Here is a 14,376-nt window from a genome sequence, read left to right on the forward strand (position 1 = left end):
CTTATTGTTTCTGATATCACTTGTTGAAACAATTTATCAGAACCCTTGTCATAACATGAGACTACAAAAGTAGTTTTCACCGGGGGAAGAAAAACCTTTCTAAATTTTCAGGAATAGGAATTATCTACAAAGTGTTAGCAAAATTCATCTCATTTATTATCATTTCATTTTTAGGTTTGACTGAGCTAAATGAAAGTCCAGTTTCCCTGGAACTTGAGCGATGCAAGTCTCCCACTTCAGGTAAACATGAATGGTAACTTTCAGTCTTCTGGTAATTCACTGCAGTAATCTACTGCTTTATTTTCATAATTCTTACCATGTGAAATTCATAATTTTAGTCATTGTAATGTAGTTTCTGAAATTTAATCATAAACAAATTTGATTCTACAATCAATTAGAAATAAATGTCTTTAAAAATATTTTTGGCCTTCCAAATAATTAAGACCAGAGGTATGAATGTAGTACTTTTAAAGACATTTTAAAGGAAGGTTTCTTTACAGATAAATAATGTGAAGTAAAAATTGGTAATGATACAGAGAAACTCTTTCCTCTTATAGCTAGAGTTGAATTAAGTGGGAAATACATACTGTAGGTGCAGAGAATATGATACCATTGGACCTTAGTTGGTTCATACCTCTGGATCACAGTTTGAAAACATGTATATTCATTGAAAAAAAAAAAAGAAAAATTGATAACATGCTGGAACTAAAGCATCAAGTTAAAACATGAGCCCACTAAAATATATAAAAAATGTGAGTATAAATATTCCTAGGAATAAGTCTTTAAGGTATGCAAAAAATGTTAGTAGTAGAAATTTTGGGGGGTAGGATTATGAACAATTAGCTTATTTTTTAAAATTTATTTATCTGATTTTTCTCTAATGCATATATAGTAACATGTAAATTTTTAAGCACCAAAAATATAGGTATATCTGTGATAATGAGCTACAGATATGTTTTCATTGAGTATCGAAAATTGTTTTTTTTTTTTTTTTTTTTTTTTTTTTAATTTTTTATTTTTGATAAACATATATTTTTATCCCCAGGGGTACAGGTCTGTGAATCAACAGGTTTACACACTTCACAGCACTCACCAAATCACATACCCTCCCCAATGTCCATAATCCCACCCCCTTCTCCCAAACCCCCTGCCCCCGGCAACCCTCAGTTTGTTTTGTGAGATTAAGAGTCACTTATGGTTTGTCTCCCTCCCAATCCCATCTTGTTTCATTTATTCTTCTTCTACCCACTTAAGCCTCCATGTTGTATCACCACTTCCTCATATCAGGGAGATCATATGATAGTTGTCTTTCTCTGCTTGACTTATTTCGCTAAGCATGATACGCTCTAGTTCCATCCATGTTGTCGCAAATGGCAAGATTTCATTTCTTTTGATGGCTGCATAGTATTCCATTGTGTATATATACCACATCTTCTTGATCCATTCATCTGTTGATGGACATCTAGGTTCTTTCCATAGTTTGGCTATTGTGGACATTGCTGCTATAAACATTCGGGTGCATGTGCCCCTTTGGATCACTACATTTGTATCTTTAGGGTAAATACCCAATAGTGCAATTGCTGGGTCATAGGGCAGTTCTATTTTCAACATTTTGAGGAACCGCCATGCTGTTTTCCAGAGTGGCTGCACCAGCTTGCATTCCCACCAACAGTGTAGGAGGGTTCCCCTTTTTCTCCGCATCCTCGCCAGCATCTGTCATTTCCTGACTTGTTGATTTTAGCCATTCTGACTGGTGTGAGGTGATATCGCATTGTGGTTTTGATTTGTATTTCCCTGATGCCGAGTGATATGGAGCACTTTTTCATGTGTCTGTTCGCCATCTGGATGTCTTCTTTGCAGAAATGTCTGTTCATGTCCTCTGCCCATTTCTTGATTGGATTATTTGTTCTTTGGGTGTTGAGTTTGCTAAGTTCTTTATAGATTCTGGACACTAGTCCTTTATCTGATATGTCGTTTGCAAATATCTTCTCCCATTCTGTCAGTTGTCTTTTGATTTTGTTAACTGTTTCCTTTGCTGTGCAAAAGCTTTTGATCTTGATGAAATCCCAGTAGTTCATTTTTTCCCTTGCTTCCCTTGCCTTTGGCGTTGTTCCTAGGAAGATGTTGCTGCGGCAGAGGTCGAAGAGGTTGCTGCCCGTGTTCTCAAGGATTTTGATGGATTCCTTTCGTACATTGAGGTCCTTCATCCATTTTGAGTCTATTTTTTGTGTGTGGTGTAAGGAAATGGTCCAATTTCATTTTTTCTGCATGTGGCTGTCCAATTTTCCCAGCACCATTTATTGAAAAGGCTGTCTTTTTTCCATTGGACATTCTTTCCTGCTTTGTCGAAGATTAGTTGACCATAGATTTGAGGGTCTATTTCTGGGCTCTCTATTCTGTTCCATTGATCTATGTGTCTGTTTTTGTGCCAGTACCATGCTGTCTTGATGATGACAGCTTTGTAATAGAGCTTGAAGTCCGGAATTGTGATGCCACCAACGTTGGCTTTCTTTTCAATATCCCTTTGGCTATTCGAGGTCTTTTCTGGTTCCATATAAATTTTAGAATTATTTGTTCCATTTCTTTGAAAAAGATGGATGGTACTTTGATAGGAATTGCATTAAATGTGTAGATTGCTTTAGGTAGCATAGACATTTTCACAATATTTATTCTTCCAATCCAGGAGCATGGAACGTTTTTTTTCCATTTCTTTGTGTCTTCCTCAATTTCTTTCATGAGTACTTTATAGTTTTCTGAGTATAGATTCTGTGTCTCTTTGGTTAGGTTTATTCCTAGGTATCTTATGGTTTTGGATGCAATTGTAAATGGGATTGACTCCTTAATATCTCTTTCTTCTGTCTTGCTGTTGGTGTAGAGAAATGCAACTGATTTCTGTGCATTGATTTTATATCCTGACACTTTACTGAATTCCTGTATAAGTTCTAGCAGTTTTGGAGTGGAGTCTTTTGGGTTTTCCACATATAGTATCATATCATCTGCGAAGAGTGATAATTTGACTTCTTCTTTGCCGATTTGGATGCCTTTAATTTCCTTTTGTTGTCTGATTGCTGAGGCTAGGACCTCTAGTACGATGTTGAATAGCAGTGGTGATAATGGACATCCCTGCCGTGTTCCTGACCTTAGCGGAAAAGCTTTCAGTTTTTCTCCATTGAGAATGATATTTGCGGTGGGTTTTTCATAGATGGCTTTGATGATATTGAGGTATGTGCCCTCTATCCCTACACTTTGAAGAGTTTTGATCAGGAAGGGATGTTGTACTTTGTCAAATGCTTTTTCAGCATCTATTGAGAGTATCATATGGTTCTTGTTCTTACTTTTATTGATGTGTTGTATCACATTGACTGATTTGCGGATGTTGAACCAACCTTGCAGCCCTGGAATAAATCCCACTTGGTCGTGGTGAATAATCTTTTTAATGTACTGTTGAATCCTATTGGCTAGTATTTTGTTGAGTATTTTCGCATCTGTGTTCATCAAGGATATCGGTCTATAGCTCTCTTTTTTGGTGGGATCCTTGTCTGGTTTTGGGATCAAGGTGATGCTGGCCTCATAAAATGAGTTTGGAAGTTTTCCTTCCATTTCTATTTTTTGGAACAGTTTCAGGAGAATAGGAATTAGTTCTTCTTTAAATGTTTGGTAGAATTCCCCCGGGAAGCCGTCTGGCCCTGGGCTTTGTTTGTTTGGAGATTTTTAATGACTGTTTCAATCTCCTTACTGGTTATGGGTCTGTTCAGGCTTTCTATTTCTTCCTGGTTCAGTTGTGGTAGTTTATATGTTTCTAGGAATGCATCCATTTCTTCCAGATTGTCAAATTTATTGCCGTAGAGTTGCTCATAGTATGTTCTTATAATAGTTTGTATTTCTTTGGTGTTAGTTGTGATCTCTCCTCTTTCATTCATGATTTTATTTATTGGGGTCCTTTCTCTTTCTTTTTGATAAGTCGGGCCAGGGGTTTATCAATTTTTATTAATTCTTTCAAAGAACCAGCTCCTAGTTTCGTTGATTTGTTCTATTGTTTTTTTGCTTTCTATTTCATTGATTTCTGCTCTGATCTTTATGATTTCTCTTCTCCTGCTGGGCTTAGGGTTTCTTTCTTGTTCTTTCTCCAGCTCCTTTAGGTGTAGGGTTAGGTTGTGTACCTGAGACCTTTCTTGTTTCTTGAGAAAGGCTTGTACCGCTATATATTTTCCTCTCAGGACTGCCTTTGTTGTGTCCCACAGATTTTGAACCGTTGTGTTTTCATTATCATTTGTTTCCATGATTTTTTTCAATTCTTCTTTAATTTCCCGGTTGACCCATTCATTCTTTAGAAGGATACTGTTTAGTCTCCATGTATTTGGGTTCTTTCCAAACTTCCTTTTGTGGTTGAGTTCTAGCTTTAGAGCATTGTGGTCTGAAAATATGCAGGGAATGATCCCAATCTTTTGATACCGGTTGAGTCCTGATTTAGGACCGAGGATGTGATCTATTCTGGAGAATGTTCCATGTGCACTAGAGAAGAATGTGTATTCTGTTGCTTTGGGATGAAATATTCTGAATATATCTGTGATGTCCATCTGGTCCAATGTGTCATTTAAGGCCTTTATATCCTTGCTGATCTTTTGCTTGGATGACCTGTCCATTTTAGTGAGGGGAGTGTTAAAGTCCCCTACTATCATTGTATTATTGTTGATGTGTTTCTTTGATTTTGTTATTAACTGGTTTATATAGTTGGCTGCTCCCACATTGGGGGCATAGATATTTAAAATTGTTAAATCTTCTTGTTGGACAGACCCTTTGAGTATGATATAGTGTCCTTCCTCATCTCTTATTATAGTCTTTGGCTTAAAATCTAATTGATCTGATATAAGGATTGCCACTCCTGCTTTCTTTCTTCTGATGTCCATTAGCATGGTAAATTCTTTTCCACCCCCTCACTTTAAATCTGGAGGTGTCTTCGGGCTTAAAATGTGTTTCTTGGAGGCAACATATAGATGGGTTTTGTTTTTTTTTATCCATTCTGATACCCTGTGTCTTTTGACAGGGGCATTTAGCCCATTCACATTCAGGGTAACTATTGAGAGATATGAATTTAGTGCCATTGTATTGCCTGTAAGGTGACTGTTACTGTATATGGTCTCTGTTCCTTTCTGATCTACCACTTGTAGGCTCTCTCTTTGCTTAGAGGACCCCTTTCAAGATTTCCTGTAGAGCTGGTTTGGTATTTGCAAATTCTTTCAGTTGTTGTTTGTCCTGGAAGCTTTAAATCTCTCCTTCTATTTTCAATGATAGCCTAGCTGGATATAGTATTCTTGGCTGCATGTTTTTCTCGTTTAGTGCTCTGAAAATATCATGCCAGCTCTTTCTGGCCTGCCAGGTCTCTGTGGATAAGTCAGCTGCCAATCTAATATTTTTACCATTGTATGTTACAGACTTCTTTTCCCGGGCTGCTTTCAGGATTTTCTCTTTGTCATTGAGACTTGTAAATTTTACTATTAGGTGACGGGGTGTGGGCCTATTCTTATTGATTTTGAGGGGCATTCTCTGAACCTCCTGAATTTTGATGCTCTTTCCCTTTGCCATATTGGGGAAATTCTCCCCAATAATTCTCTCCAGTATACCTTCTGCTCCCCTCTCACTTTCTTCTTCTTCTGGAATCCCAATTATTCTAATGTTGTTTCGTCTTATGGTGTCACTTATCTCTCGAATTCTCCCCTCGTGGTCCAGTAGCTGTTTGTCCCTCTTTTGCTCAGCTTCTTTATTCTCTGTCATTTGGTCTTCTATATCACTAATTCTTTCTTCTGCCTCATTTATCCTAGCAGTGAGAGCCTCCATTTTTGATTGCACCTCATTAATAGCTTTTTTGATTTCACCTTGGTTAGATTTTAGTTCTTTTATTTCTCCAGAAAGGGCTTTTATATCTCTCGAGAGGGTTTCTCTAATATCTTCCATGCCTTTTTCGAGCCCGGCTAGAACCTTGAGAATTGTCATTCTGAACTCTAGATCTGACATATTACCGATGTCTGTATTGATTAGGTCCCTAGCCTTCGGTACTGCCTCTTTTTCTTTTTTTTGTGTTGAATTTTTACGTCTTGTCATTTTGTCCAGATAAGAGTAAATGAAGGGGCAAGTAAAATACTAAAAGGGTGGCAACAACCCCAGGAAAATATGCTTTAACCAAATTAGAAGAGATCCAAAATCGTGAGTGGGGAGAAAGGGGATAAAAAGAGGTTCAAAAAGGAAGAGAGAAAAAAAAAAAAAAAAAAAAGAAAAGAAAAGAAAAGAATTTTAAAAAAAGAAAACACCTAAGAAAAATGTAAAAAAAAAAAAATATATATATATATATATATTAGATAAACTAGTAAAAAATCGTTAAAAAAGAAAAAGGTAACAGTTAAAAAAAAAAAAAATTTACCCGAAGGCGAGAAAAAAAAAAAAATGAAAAAGAAAAAATTAAATTAACTGCAAGACTAAAAAAAATCACAGGAAAAAAGCCATGAGTTCCGTGCTTGGCTTTCTCCTCCTCTGGAATTCTGCTGCTCTCCTTGGTATTGAAACCGCACTCCTTGGTAGGTGAACTTGGTCTCGGCTGGATTTCTTGTTGATCTTCTGGGGGAGGGGCCTGTTGTAGTGATTCTCAAGTGTCTTTGCCCCAGGCGGAATTACACCGCCCTTACCCCGGGGCCGGGGTGAGTAATCCGCTCGGGTTTGCTTTCAGGAGCTTTTGTTCCCTGAGCGCTTTCCGTAGAGTTCCGGAGGACGGGAATACAAATGGCGGCCTCCTGGTCTCCGGCCCGGAGGAGCCGAGAGCCCAGGGCCCCACTCCTCAGTGCGCCCTCAGAGCACAGCGCCCAGTTACTCCCGTCTGCCTGACCTCCGGCCGCGCTCCGAGCTCACCGAGCCTGCGACCGGTTCAAGGTAACACGGAGCTGCGAGCTTACTGTCGGCTCTGTCTCTGCAGCCGGCTTTCCCGTTCCAATACCCGCAAGCTCTGCGACACTCAGACACCCCCGATCCTTCTGTGACCCTGCGGGACCTGAGGCCACGCTGACCCCGCGTGGGCTTCGCCCCGGTTTAGCCTCTGGAGCGATGTCCCTCAGCGGAACAGACTTTTAAAAGTCCTGATTTTGTGCGCGGTTGCTCCGCCGCTTGCCGGGAGCCGGCCCCTCCCCCCGGGGTCTATCTTCCCGTCGCTTTGGATTCACTTCTCCGCCGGTCCTACCTTTCAGAAAGTGGCTGATTTTCTGTTTCCAGAATTGCTGTTCTTCTTCTCTTCGATCTGCCGATGGATTTTCAGGTGTTTGCAATCTTTAGATAAGCTATCTAGCTGATCTCCGGCTAGCTGAAGCAGTCTCAGCTTGCTACTTCTCCGCCATCTTGTCATAATTCCCGAAAATTGTTTTTTTATTTTAACTTCATACAAATGTATAAAACTTTAATACTTTAAAAAGGAATTAATTTTAACTTTTATAAATTCATTTAGAACTGTGACATTTCTTCAGTTTTCTTAGGAGTTGTTGGTTGTTTATCCTTATTCTTCAGGAATATAGGCTAAGTAGAATCTAGTTGTGTCCATAAAAATTTTTGTTTTAATCGTATCTATTTCATCTTTATTGTACTGCTTTTATTTTTTTTTAATTTTTTTAAATTTATTTTTTATTTATTATTAGCATAACAGTATTCATTATTTTTGCACCACACCCAGTGCTCCATGCAATCCGTGCCCTCTATAATACCCACCCCCTGGTACCCTGACCTCCCACCCCCCGCTCCTTCAAAACCCTCAGATTGTTTTTCAGAGTCCATAGTCTCTCATGGTTCACCTCCCCTTCCAATTTCCCCCAACTTACTGCTTTTATTTTAAACATGATCTCATACATTACCCTTTCTTTTGTATTTCTATTGGCACCATCTTAACATAGGCATTTATTATTCCACATTTAGAGTATTACAATTTATTATTCCACATTTAGAGTATTACAAAAATGTAATACAGGTGTCTCTGCTATCCATCTCTCACTCTTATAATTCATTTCGCATATCATGTAACAAAATTAATCTCCTTAAAATATTACCTTGACATTTTCTCATGTTCAATCTAAGATTCGATAAAATTTTTTATAACATTTAAATAACTTCACTTTAAATTATCATCCATAATCTGAATTTTAATAGTAATATAGGGTTCAAATGTCAAAAAGAAATGGAATTTAAATTCTCCCTCCCATTGTTCCCCATACATTGTCTCTATCCTTTTGAAAAATAAAGTTATTTTCTTATTTATTCTTTTAGTTTGTGTTTGTAAACAAATCAAAAAGACAAACGTTCTTTTTTGCTTCCTGTTTTATACACAAGTAGTATATGCATTTCACTATACTTTGCTTGTTTCAGTTTACTATGTATCTTGTCTTTCCATTTGATTACATAATCATTATACTTGTATGATATTTAATTGCAGGCATTTACTCTAATTTATATAGTCATTTCACCAATTAAAGGACACTTAATTCGCTATCAAATTTATGTCATGCCAAACAATGCTGCTATGACTAATCTTGGTACATTCTTCATTTTAAATGTGTACAGGTATAAGATAAATTCCTAAATTTGGAGCTGCTGAGTCAAAGGGTATATGTCTAACCTTTATAAATTCTTCCAATTTTCTCTCCCTCTATTAATAACATCAATAAACCAATGTTTATTGCTTATCATTTTTTAAAATTTTGTAAGTCTGTTAGGGAAAAAAGGATTTGTCAGTGTAGTTTCAATTTATCTCTCACACTGAGTGATATTGAATACCTTTTCAATTGTTTAAGAACTCATTAAATATTTTTTTTCTGTAATTCATCTATTCATACAATTTACCCATGACCTATAGGGTTGTTTTCCCCTTTCATATCAATTTGTATTGCCTCTTTACAAATTAAAATTAACCTTTTATGACATGAGATCCAAATATTTTTCTTAACTTTGCTTGTGTTATCTCTTGTCTTATAAGTTTTCTGCATTCAGACATTTCTTTTAAGGATTTTCTTTATGCCCAACAATTTAAATACTATTGGGGTTAACTATATCTTAAAGTTTTGGTAGAATTCTTCCATCAAGTCATTTAACCTTTATAATTACTTATTTTGTATGTTCATAGTATCGGTAAAGAAAACTTTTCATAAAAAAAAAGTTCCATTATGGAAATTTTCTAACAATGTTCAATGTAACATATGCAAAGATTGTGGTTCTATCTTTCTTTTAGACTAGTTAATAGTCAATCTATTCTGTTTTTGTTTTTGTTTTTTTTTTTAAACCTAAACGCAAGGTTTTTTGGTTGTGTTTTGTTTGTCTTATTATTTCTTTTCAGTGTTCCAGAATTCATTGTTTATGCATCACACCCAGTGTGCCACGCAATACGTGCCCTTCATAGTACCCACCACCAGACTCATCCAAGCCCCCCATCCCCGCAAAACCCTGTTTGTTTCTCAGAGTCCACAGTCTCTCATGGTTTGTAAATGCAAGTTTTACTGGGTTTGGGGATTTTTTTTTGGGGGGGGGGATTTTAACTTAACTTCGGCTTTTAATTAGTTCCATCCTCTGCTTCCCTTTATTTTTCACTTAATAGATGCTTAATTCCTTTATTATTCTTGCTTTATTTCTCTTGCTTTTTTTACTTGGAATTTTTTGTTTACCTTGGTCTTACCTCATTGGGAGTAAACTTTTTAAACTGAGGTACAATATGGAATGTCTCTAGAACCTCAGAAATCTCCCTCATGCCTCTCAGCCACTTATTCCTACAAAGGTACCTACTATTTTGACTTTTAACCATAGATCTGTTTTGTGGAGTTTAGATTCTTATATCAATGAAAACATGCATTATTTACTTCTTTTGTTTCTTGCTAATTTTGCTCAGCCTTATCTATATGATATTCAGTTACATTGGTGAATGATTTGTATTGCTGTGTGATATTCTTCTGTATGTATATCTGTGCATTTTATTGTTGCTGCACATTTAGGTGGTTTATAGTTTGAGGCTATTTTAAGAAAAGCTGTTATGACCAATCTTGTAAAATGTTTAATGAAATATAAACTCATTTTTGTTTCACATGTATCAGGGAGTGAATTTGGGGGGTCCAAAGGTATGTCTATATTTAACTTCCGTAAATACAACTGAGTTTTTCAAAATGGTTGCACCAATTTTACTTCCATTAGCAGTGCATGAAAGCTTTACTTGTTCCACATACATCTTTTCTCTCAGTACAATTTTTAGTTTTCTTTTTAGAGATCTTATATACATTTCATTGGTGTTATGCCTTGGCATTTTGTGTTTTTAGATGCTGTCAATTAATTATTTTCTTATTGTTTGTGGCTGGAATATAAAAATACAATTAATTTTTGTATATTGACCTCATATCCAGAAAACTTCATAAATTCCAATAATCTGTAAATTCTTTTGGACTCTCTATCCAATTATATCCAGTATTAAAATGACAGTTCTGTTTCTTATTTCTAAAGTAAGAGTTTAACTAGGACCTCCACGACAATGTTGAATATATGTGGTGTTAGCAAACATCTCTTCTTTCTTCCCAATCTCAGGGATAAGGCAGTATCGTAACTAATTATTATAATTATTGTAGGTTTTTATTAGACATCTTGCTTTTAGCCTTCTGCCTCTGATGTTTCTTTTTTCATTAATGTTAGAGCAAATCTAGAAATATCACCACCACATTTCTTTTGCAAGACAGAGTCAGGACTTCACATGCAATAAAGTAGATTGTTTCAAAGTAGGAAAGTTTCGACTACTTTGTTAAGTTACTTGGGCCAGAAATGATTGGCTGTGATAAGATTCAGTGCCCTATTTGAAACTGGTTTGCTGGGCAGGGCCCACTCTTCTTTAGTAGTAACCTTAGAATACAAACATTCACAAATGAGGAATGAGAGATTTCTTACTATGGATTTTAAGTCATAGATTTGTTAAAAATTAAAGAAATTTATCCTCATGGGAACAGTGCCATAAAAGTGTATTTTACCTTAAGAAAATTGGAAATGTTATTTGCATATTCCATTCATTTCCCATGAAAAAGAAAAATAATTGTATTGTATTAAAGGGTCTTTCTAAGCCCACGATGGAGAATGCACCCAATGCTATACCTAGAATACTACAACAACACATATACATAAAATTACATTCTGCAATCTCTTCCTATTGTAGGAATTACTGTATCTAGATTATCAGGAAAGGTATAGTTAAGGTAAATGCAGATTTTTTAGCCCAACCTCATAAAACTAAAATGTAACTGAAAAAACTATTTTAACAGTAGTTTACAAAACTTATGAAGACTATGATCTCTAAAAGTAGAAAAGAATGAAGATACAAACAGTTAAAATGTTTAACTTATGAATGACAAAATCAATAGTATATAATTAAGGGAAACTAGAATATATGTAATATACCTAAGTTTTGGAAAAACTAAGAAAAGCAACCATGCCTCCTGATGTCTCCTTGATTCATACACTAAGAAACAGATCACTAGGTCTGATTAATAATGGCAATTATAATGTTTGTACCTGGGTATATCCCCTTTTTCATGTATATATAACATTTAAGAGCCAATACTATTCTTGCCTTCTCTTTATTTTTTTCTTAATGCAGTTTTTCTCAAATGTAAGCCTATATCAGAATCAAGTGAAGAGTTTGTTAAAACACAGAATGCTGACTGTCAGAGATTCTACTTCACCAAATCTAGAGTAGGGCTTGAAATTTTGCATCTCTAGCAAGTTCCTACGTGATGCTTATGCTTCTGGTCTCTGGACCACTTGAGAACCATGGCTCTGTGAAAATGTTTTTTCAATACTTAACTCTCTCAGTATCTATTTTGTAATCTTAAACCTTCACCCCTTTAAAGTCTGATTAAAATATTGGGAGGGAGACAAACCATAAGTGACTCTTAATCTCACAAAACAAACTGAGGGTTGCTGGGGGGAGGGGGTTTGGGAGAAGGGGGTGGGATTATGGACATTGGGGAGGGTATGTGCTTTGGTGAGTGCTGTGAAGTGTGTAAACCTGGTGATTCACAGACCTGTACCCCTGGGGATAAAAATATATGTTTATATAAAAATAAATAAATAATTAAATAATTAAAAATTAAAAAAAATTTTTGAATTCAAATAGCTGAGTAAAAATGGTTGGTAATTAGGCAAGCCAGAGATCGATAATCATTTTATAACCCTGATTTCTGGCATGGATCTCAAACTCCCCTTTAGCCCAATAAACTGCAAGTAAAAAGAGTGAAGTTTAAGACTATTAAACATTTATTTGAAAACAATGAGAGAAAACGGAGTAGGAATTGGGAGCTTAAAGAATTCCAGTGAGCTAACCAGAAAGCTGATGTTCTTAACTTCCAGGAAAATATAACCATTTCATAATATTTATTCATTTACCCAACTATTCAACAAGTAATTTCCAGTATCTGCAGTTATGTAGATATTATGTTATCTACTGAGAATAAACTAATGAACAAAATAATATACTCTATGCCAGATGGAATAGAGTCTATCTGAAGGAACCAACATTAAACTAATAATTTTACAAATAGTTGTTTTTTCTTAAAGCTATATAACCCTTTTTCACTCACCAGGTAAGGCTGTACAATTTGTATACTACATAAACATCCCAAAGGTATGAGCCTGAACTAATATTCAGCTCTAGTTCTACTTACCTGGAACAGAGCTGCAATCCCTAAAGGAAATAGGCCTTTTGTCTTTGGACAATGAATTGAAAATTAACCAAGACTTCAACTGTAGAGTTGTATCTGTCCACAAGATGTACATTTTTCTAATTTTTCTTCCTTTAAGGTATGCCTTTAAAAATAATTTGCTCAAATGAACATTTTTTTCTATCTAAGCTAGGAATAGGTTCTAGTACTGCTGTTATCTATATAGGCATCAATCTTCATAATTCTCACTGTCCACAATATACAACAGACTTACTATGCTATCAAGTTCAAGTGAAGACTAAGGTGATAGGAATATGTATCTTTATTAAAATATGTTTATTTAAGTATCTTTAATAAAGATATCTTTATTAAAATGTCATAGAGACTAACATCACAAAATACTAACAAAGAACTAACCAGCTCTGTTCTCAATCCTGGGTTAGAACTACATCTTATAGCCTAGCTTGAATGCTCCTTCTATATGGTTCTACATTTCTAGAACCCCACTCCATCTTTCAAAGAAAAAGCTTCTTCCCTCCAGATAGTCCTGTGTTGGGGCAGTATAAAAATACTCAAATAAAGGCACAAAGTAGAGACCCTTCCAAATAGTTATGAATTTCACCTCTAGAATAAAGCTTCTGGGTTCACTTGGGCTAAGAAGGTAAATGCCAATAGTCTTTTATTCCCTTCCTTTAGGACTTGCTACCAGAACTCCTGAGGCAACAACAGGCTTTTATAGGAATGAAATACCAGCTGTGAGACAGAGGAATCAAATACATCACTTGCCAGGTGAAAGTGAAAATCTCTTTTGAACGAAAAAGGTTTTCATGTCTCTACAATTTTCTGGACTTCACAATTTGTCTCAAAAGCTTTATTCTTATTTGTGCTGAAAATACAGGTCCCCCATCGTGAATGAAGACAAATTTCCCTGAATCAATTAAAACCACAGACACTGACTTCATAAGACATAAAACGGGAATTCCTAAGACATCTGTGATTTTGAAGTGTCCTATATAATTTTGATAGTGATATCTTTCTACTTTAAACCTGTATACTTTTATCATACCTATACGAAAATATGGGGGGACCAACAGAGAACTTAGGGAAACTTAAGAGGCAAAAAATAGAGTGGTTTTGTAAAAATTCTACTAATTCTTCATTCTTCATAATATAGTTATTTATTATCTAAGGTCACAAACTACTATGATGATCATGGAAACTCCACCAAAGAATTACCTCAAAGAGGCAATGTTCTCTCAGAAATAGAGAACAGAAAGGAAGGTCTTATAATCTGTATCATGCATAGCCATTGAATATTTGATGCTGTTCAGAGGGACCAAATCAAAATCAAACACAGGTTGTATAGCTCCCTTAAATTAAGCATTCATTACAAAATGGTTGTGACCAGATTTGCAATTTTAAGAATAATTTACCAATGTTCTAAATTCCAAATAAAGTCAGTGACCAGGGAACTTAAAAATAATTGTAATCCACAGTTTTCCAAACACTAGTTTCTTTTTTTCTTGTGTAATAGAACACCCCTCTGATAGGTCTTTTTCTGAGGAGAAAAGTGATGCTCAGAATATTAAATAAGTAGAGCTAGAATTTCAACTTGGTTACATTTGGTTGTAAAACCTATGCCTTTTCCTGAATTTCATAAATAAAAAGAGAA

General features: G+C 35.6%; 1 protein-coding gene across 6 annotated transcripts in view; it reads left to right on the plus strand.

Moving 5' to 3' along the window:
• STXBP5L (syntaxin binding protein 5L) overlaps positions 1–14,376 on the plus strand; it is a 458,714-nt gene that overhangs the window by 360,493 nt on the left and 83,845 nt on the right. For 3 of the 6 annotated variants that reach the window (XM_045088436.1, XM_045088437.1, XM_045088438.1), the window contains 2 exons: positions 175–240; positions 13,401–13,493. In XM_045088436.1, coding sequence (XP_044944371.1) covers positions 175–240; positions 13,401–13,493 — 159 coding nt within the window. The remainder of the gene's footprint in view (positions 1–174; positions 241–13,400; positions 13,494–14,376) is intronic. The other 3 variants (XM_045088440.1, XM_045088439.1, XM_045088441.1) reach the window with 1 other exon arrangement.

The sequence above is a fragment of the Mustela putorius genome, unplaced genomic scaffold, assembly GCF_011764305.1.
Source record: "Mustela putorius furo isolate JIRA1106 unplaced genomic scaffold, ASM1176430v1.1 tig00003834_pilon_pilon_pilon, whole genome shotgun sequence".
Taxonomy (NCBI): domain Eukaryota; kingdom Metazoa; phylum Chordata; class Mammalia; order Carnivora; family Mustelidae; genus Mustela; species Mustela putorius.